The 6,899-nt window shown below is 49.9% G+C and overlaps 1 protein-coding gene across 1 annotated transcript in view; it reads right to left on the reverse strand.

Annotated features, from left to right (window-relative positions):
• Positions 1-810: 810 nt before the first annotated feature.
• Positions 811-6,899, reverse strand: part of LOC104500841 (obscurin-like) — a gene marked incomplete at both ends in the record, with an annotated part of 36,130 nt that continues 30,041 nt past the window's right edge. The window contains 4 exons of the mRNA XM_010144562.1: positions 811-1,077; positions 2,334-2,600; positions 3,483-3,749; positions 4,280-4,549. Coding sequence (XP_010142864.1) covers positions 811-1,077; positions 2,334-2,600; positions 3,483-3,749; positions 4,280-4,549 — 1,071 coding nt within the window. The remainder of the gene's footprint in view (positions 1,078-2,333; positions 2,601-3,482; positions 3,750-4,279; positions 4,550-6,899) is intronic.

The raw sequence follows: 6,899 nt of genomic DNA on the forward strand, positions 1-6,899 counted from the left end.
CGAGCCACCACTGCACGTTCTTCACGCCCGGGTGCGAGAGCTCGCAGGTGAATGTGGCTGACTCACCCACAAAGACGTCTGTGTTCTTTAAACCAGAAACTATGACTGCTGCTTCTTCTGTATGACAGAGCAAGAGAAGGTGCCAAAGGAAAACAAAACATGAGCACATACACGTTGCTTCCTGCAGAACCAGCCCAAGCAATGGTGAAAATTGTCCAGGACAGATAAACTTGTAACACTGTTCCAGGGGAAAAAAAGAGCTTAAATTCTTGTTAAGAGAATTAGAAACCATCCTTCACCTGCTTACAAGCGCAGTGCGTGTGTCTGCAGACACTGTTTCATCAGGAGGAGTCTCTACTCCACGACCAGGTCACGACTGGCTCTCCTGCACATTGCAACCATCTGCACTGATGTTGTACGAGTGGGAGGCAGAGGGGCAGTTTAAGATTTAAATATGTACTTCCAGTGCCTTAAAAGAGTAATAAGGGTAATAATGATAGAAGGTGTCCACAGTAACAACAAGAATTTCAGTATTGTTTATGACCATTGCTTCAGGCACGTGGTTTCCCAGCAGTACCACCCCCTGCAGCGGTACGCAGTAGAGTCGGGACTTTGGACTACTGGAACGGGTAAACACCGGCCCAACCTCAGCCTGGATGTGTTCATGTCTTCACCGAAGGCAGGAAAGAAACAAATGGACTTTCAGCTGTTGGCAGTGTCTGGGACATGACTGGCCAGTTACTGTCACAGATTTTGGAATAAGAAATCCAGGCAGCAAAATCAGAGCATTTCCACCACGTTTCGCCTTACCTTGCACGTACACAGAACACGTGGTGATCTCGTATCCAGTGCTGCAGGTGTAATCCCCACAGTCCTCAGGCTCGACGCCATGGATGATCAGCTCGGCAGTGCTGCCTCTCAGCTTCATCTCGTACTTGTCACTGGGCTGAACGACCACCCCTCCTTTTCTCCACTCAACGGGGGCGTCTGGCTTGGAGATCTCACAGTGCAAGACGGCTGTTTCTCCTTCTTCAGTCTCTACGTTTTCCAGCTCTTTATTAAAGAGCACAGGTAGTACTGCAGTGGAGAGGCAACTGCATCAGTGACAGAGCTCAGAGGTCAGAAACTTGCTCACACCTTCTCCAGCTTGGTAGTTTCCGTCTTTCTGAACCACAACTTGCCTGCTGGCAAGGCCGAGCCCAGAGCAGGAGTTTGAGTTGTGCCATAGCCAGACAGTCACGGGGATTGGGTGCAGGTACAATGAGGGTGTCCACTGCTGCTTCATAAAGGATTGACATGGACCACAGGACTTCATGTGGACACACATGCAACTTTCAGGGTAAGCCGTTAGAGGTCCAACCGTACCAATCACAGCATTTGGACATTTCATAGAACCATTGAATAGTTTGGGTTGGAAGGGACCTTAAAGATCATCTAGTTCCATGGGCAGGGACACCTTCCACTGGAGCAGGTTGCTCAGAGCCCCGACCAACCCGGCCTGGGACACTGCCAGGGATGGGGCATCCACAGCTGCTCTGGGCAACCTGGGCCAGGGTCTCACCTCCCTCACAGGGAAGAGTTTATTCATTTTATTGCTGAAAACCACAGACTCTGAGCAGGAGCTGTTTATGGGGGCTAAACTCAGGATCTAAAAGCATGGTCTTGTTGCTCTAAAATGATCAAAATTCGCTGGTCAACCTGGGCCAGGGGTGCACCTCCCTCGCAGGGAAGAGTTTATTCATTTTATTGCTGAAAACCACAGACTCTGAGCAGGAGCTGTTTATGGGGGCTAAACTCAGGATCTAAAAGCATGGTCTTGTTGCTCTAAAATGATCAAAATTCGATGATTTTGATGATCTTAAAGGTCCCTTCTAACCAGATGATTCCATGATAAAATCAGTATATAAAGGTATGAAATGAGTAAAACTATAAAATCGAAAAACTTAGCCACTGGAAAAAGAGCCACAGGTCTTGGGCTGCTCGGGCTCCGTTTGAAATGGGCCTGTTCTGGGTGTGGTGACACGCTCCAGCCTCTCGTGGTCAGCTGACAGACTGTTTCTCAAACTGCTCTTTTACGTACCCTCCATCAGCAGCAGCTGCAGTTTTGCTCCCAGCTCTCACAGTGAGATCAAAACTGCAACTGCAGAAATAGAATTTGGTTTAAAAGGTACAAGATTCTTCTTTGAAGAACCGACCGCAGATCAAACCCTTTCCTGCAGCTGTCCTTCACAGACAGAGCGTTGATGATAATTCGGGGCTAAAACTTCCACATCATCCCTAGGGAGAAGAGCCCCATCCGTAAGTTCTCCACCTTCAAGCAAGGCTTCTCCTACCTTTGACTTGCAACGATGCCGTGGTCTGCTGATCGCCCGAGTCGCACGTGTAATCACCCGCATCCTCAGCCTCCACATCATAGATGATCAGCTCAACGTGTGTCCCCTCTTGCCGGATCTCATACTTGTCACCCGGCTGCAGCACCGTATCTCCTCTCCTCCACTCCACGGGCACGTTGGGTTTCGTCAGCTCGCAGTGCAGCACAGCTGCGCGCCCTTCCTCCACCTCCTCGTTTTTCAGCCAGTGTTTGAAAAGCACGGGCAGGGCTGGAGAGGGGGAATGGCGCCAAGAGAAAAAAGTGGGGGAAGCAAAGCAGAAAATGGAGGGACATTTTATTTTTACGGTACTGATAATGCCATTCATGAAGTTTACGTGCAGTTCTGACTGCGTTTACCTAAGGACACCTGCCAAGGCGGAGGATGTGTAGGACTAAGCCAGAGGAGGAGGAGGGAGAGAAGTCAACCAGCAGGGAAAATTTCAGTTCTACAGGAGCTGCATTTCTCTCCCCATATCCCAGACTTCTTTTCACAAAGAATTCCCAACGACCTTAAATAACATCTTCAGAAGCCCAGCGGGTTTTTCATGCCCAGAATAAAACCCTGGGACAGGACAAAGGCACTCAAAGCATACACACCTGCAGGCCTGAGGCTGCACCACTGTAAGAACATGAGATCGTGCAGCCAGGGATCAACTACAGAATAATTTAGGCTGAAGGGACCTCTGGAGGACTTCCACAGATGGAGAATTCCTCTGCCGCTCTGGGTCCCAGTTCCAGTTTCTGCCCACCCCTTCATAGCCAGAAGTTGGGGGTTTTCCCTAATATGAATTTCTCTTGCTGTAGCTTGTTGTCACTTGCTGAATCTCATCTGTTTACTGAGTACACAAGGGAAGTCAGTCTGTCTCTCCTCTGCAGACCCCCTTTAGGAAGCTGCAGACAGCAGTGAGGTCCCCCCTCAACCTTCTCCTCCCCAGGCTGAACAACCCCAGCTGCTCCTGCCTCTCCTCATGCTTCATGTGCTCCAGCCCCTTGACAAACTTGGTGGCCTCTGCTGCGCTTTCTCCCTACCTCAACGGGTGTCTGGTACTAGAGAGCTCGAACGCCTGCCCTGCACACCTCTCACCGCTGCTGCACAAACAGGAGATCGTACCTTTAACCTCTAGCCTGGCGGTGGTCTCCCCATCAGCCGTGTGGCAGCTATACTGCCCCGAGTCCGCGCAGTTCAAATCGTGAATGACCAGCGTGTGCACGGTCCCCTCCTGCTTGATGCTGCACTTCTGGCTGGAGCGGATCACAGATGTGCCTTTCTTCCACTCCACTGGGACATCAGGCTTGGACACCTCACAGGACAAGTGAGCTGTGCCACCCTCCTGTAGCTCCAGGCTGTGGAGAGTCTTTACGAAGGTGACCGGAGCAACTGTTGGGAAGAGAGAATCAACACTGCGGCAACTGCCTAATCCAGCGTTGCCCCCAGGTCCAAGCTGGGTGCCTGTAGCTTCGTGTTGAACCAGATCAAAGAGGAACAAACAAAATAAGGTATTGACATGGCCCATCATTCAAAATCATTCTAGACAACTTAATTGAAATGTTTTCCAGAGTTTTTGTCATTTTCTGGAGTAAATAAGATCTAAAAACATCATAAGCAGGAGATTAATTCCGAGCGTATTCTTGATGCTCTTCAGCATTGATTCTGACGTGTCTCAGCTGCTTGGTTCAGGACGCCTTCATCCATTGGATGGTCTTCACAGTGTTTGCTTCACTCCATGGACTATAAAAAGGACTGAAACAACTAGCTCAGATGTACATATGTAACCCTTCAATACCTATATTAGGTTAGCGGACTCTCCCAAAATTTCCTCCCCCCAACTACTCCTCTCCAGAAGGTAATGCAGTGTCAGCAGTGCTTACCAGTGCCGCCTCAATCCCCCTTCCTAGGAGGCTGCTCACCTTGGACCGTTAGCTGCGCTGTCGAGGTGTGCTGCCCGACTTTGAAACTGATGGGCCCACAGTCTTCTACTGTCACCTTCCTCAGGATCAAAGTGTGACGTGTCCCTTGGACTCCGATCTCATTCATTTCATTAGATTGCAGGGGAACGTCCCCTAGGAACCACTGGACGTCCTGAGTTGTTTCCCGGGACAGCCGGCATTCAAATGCCACGTCTTCTCCTTCATAAGAAGTGATGTCCTTCAGCATCTCCACTATGGTTGCTGCTGGTTCTTTATGGAAAAGTCAACAGAGCTGACGATTACTTTTAAAGATGATGCTTCCTGGGTTAAACATTTCGTTATGCCCTTTCTTGGCACGTATGTATGACAATCCATAGAGTTATACTGTACAGGCTGTATGACAAGTATAGATTTATAATGCAATCCATGTACTGCAAAGCATTCTCAAGAGATTGTGATAGGTGACATTTACATTAAACCACCGAGTCACTGACTACAGACCCACTTCTGATGCCCTAGTGACCCAGTTCTTACCCCTCTGAAATCACTGTCATCTCTGAGATCTGGATCGGTTTGGGTGCAGGACAGCGTCTAGCTGTCAAATTACTCAACCCTGTGCCCTTGCCACAGTACCAAGCTCTGTTCATCTCTTCCCCACACAAAGCCCCACCTTTCACAAGCACAGCTGCAGTGGTTTGCTGGTCCCCTGTGTCACACGTGTATTCCCCGGCATCAGCTTCACTCAGGTTGTGAATTGTCAGCTCAGCCACAGACCCGGCTTGACGCATCTTGTATTTGCCACTTGGTCGCAGCACTGTCCCGGCCTTCTTCCACTGCACAGCGGCATTTGATTTTGAGATTTCACAGCTCAAAGTGATGGTGCCACCCTCTTCGGCTTGCTGGTTCTGGAGTGGTTGCGTAAAGATTACTGGCAAAGCTAGACCAAGATAAATCAGAGGAAAAAAAATTATGTTCCATTGCTGACTGTGTCACTGTCTTGTGTTTAATGAAACTGTGGTGCCATTCCCAATTTGATTCAAAATTCCTTTAAAACCCCAAAAAGGAATGACAAGAAGGTGCTGGATCTCCAGGAGCACTAAGCACTCTGCACTCCCAAAGGGTCACTGGGCATTGCACAGACCAAGGGATGCGAGTCCACGGATATGGACTCCTGAGCGTCTAAGTGCAAGTATCTCCAAGCGGGTACCAAAGTGACAACTCAAAGCCTACACCTAAATTCTTGGGTATTTGGGAATTGAGGAACACTGTTACGTAATGCCCCTCATTTCAAAGCTGGTCCCAGGAGAGAGATGAACGGTGGAATTCTCTGCACTGATGTGTATCACTGCTGGGTCAAGATGGAGTTTTGATGGTTGATTGACCATGTGCCACATGTGGAAGTTCAGTTCCTCAAGTCCAGTGCCCTAGAAGCACCTTGGTGACTCCACAGGTACGGCTGAGTTGGTATTTACAAGGGAAGGAGATGGGGTTCCAGAAATCAGAGTGAATCCACAGGAATCGGGTGGCAGATGTGTGAGAGAGAGATCTGAAGATCCTTGTGGGTGATGCAGAAATGGGTGATGTGTTTTGTGGGGCAGTGGGGGAGTGGCTGGGGTCAGCTGAGTTTGCAGGGAAGGCATCCCTTTGTGCAGCTACATCCTGGGGCTCTCAGGAGCCAGCAGAGGAATGAGGAGGAGAGAGAAATAAAGTCTTCGCGAAGACCTACTCTGTCAGACCATGTCACTGTTGATTCAGAAAAAAAGAAAAGACAACCACCCACCTTTCACCGTTAGAGTGGCTGTCGTCTGTTCATTGCCATTGTCACATGTGTATTTGCCGGAGTCTTCTGGTTTTAAGTGATGAATCTTTAAAGTATGGATTGTTCCCTCCTTCTTGATTTCATACTTGGAGCTTGGGGAAATCACCTGAGCATCCTTCTTCCACTCCACTACGGCACCAGGCTGGGAGACCTCGCAGCGCAGGACGGCCGTTTCTTCTTCCTGCAGTTCTGTGCTCTGCAATTTCTCCTTAAAGACTGGAGGTGGCACTGAAATTACAAACACAGCGAAGGCATTTCCAGAATCACAGAGTCATCTGGTTGGGAGAGACCGTTAAGATCATTGAGTCCAACCATTCCCCTGCACTGCCAGGGTCCCTGAACCATGTCCCTCAGCTCCACCCCCACACGGCTGTGAAACCCCTCCAGGGATGGGGACTCCACCACCGCCCTGGCGTTAAGATCATTGAGTCCGACCATTCCCCTGCACTGCCAGGGTCCCTGAACCGTGTCCCTCAGCTCCACACCCACACGCTGAGAAACCCCTCCAGGGATGGGGACTCCACCACCTCCCTGGGCAGCCTGGGCCAATGCTGCACAGCCCTCTCTGGAAAGAAATTGTTCCTGATGTCCAACCTAGATCTGCCCTGGCAGAACTTGAGGCAATTTCCTCTCATTTTGTCACTTTTCACAGGGGAGAAGAGACTAAACCCCACCACCCTATAACCTCCTTTCAAGGGAGTTGTGGAGAACAATAAGGTCTCTCCAGAGCCTCCTTTGCTCCAGGCTCAGCACTCCCAGATCCCTCAGCTGCTCCTCAGCGCATTGTGCTCCAGACCCTGC

Source organism: Buceros rhinoceros, unplaced genomic scaffold (genome assembly GCF_000710305.1).
Source record: "Buceros rhinoceros silvestris isolate BGI_N320 unplaced genomic scaffold, ASM71030v1 scaffold13551, whole genome shotgun sequence".
Classification (NCBI taxonomy): domain Eukaryota; kingdom Metazoa; phylum Chordata; class Aves; order Bucerotiformes; family Bucerotidae; genus Buceros; species Buceros rhinoceros.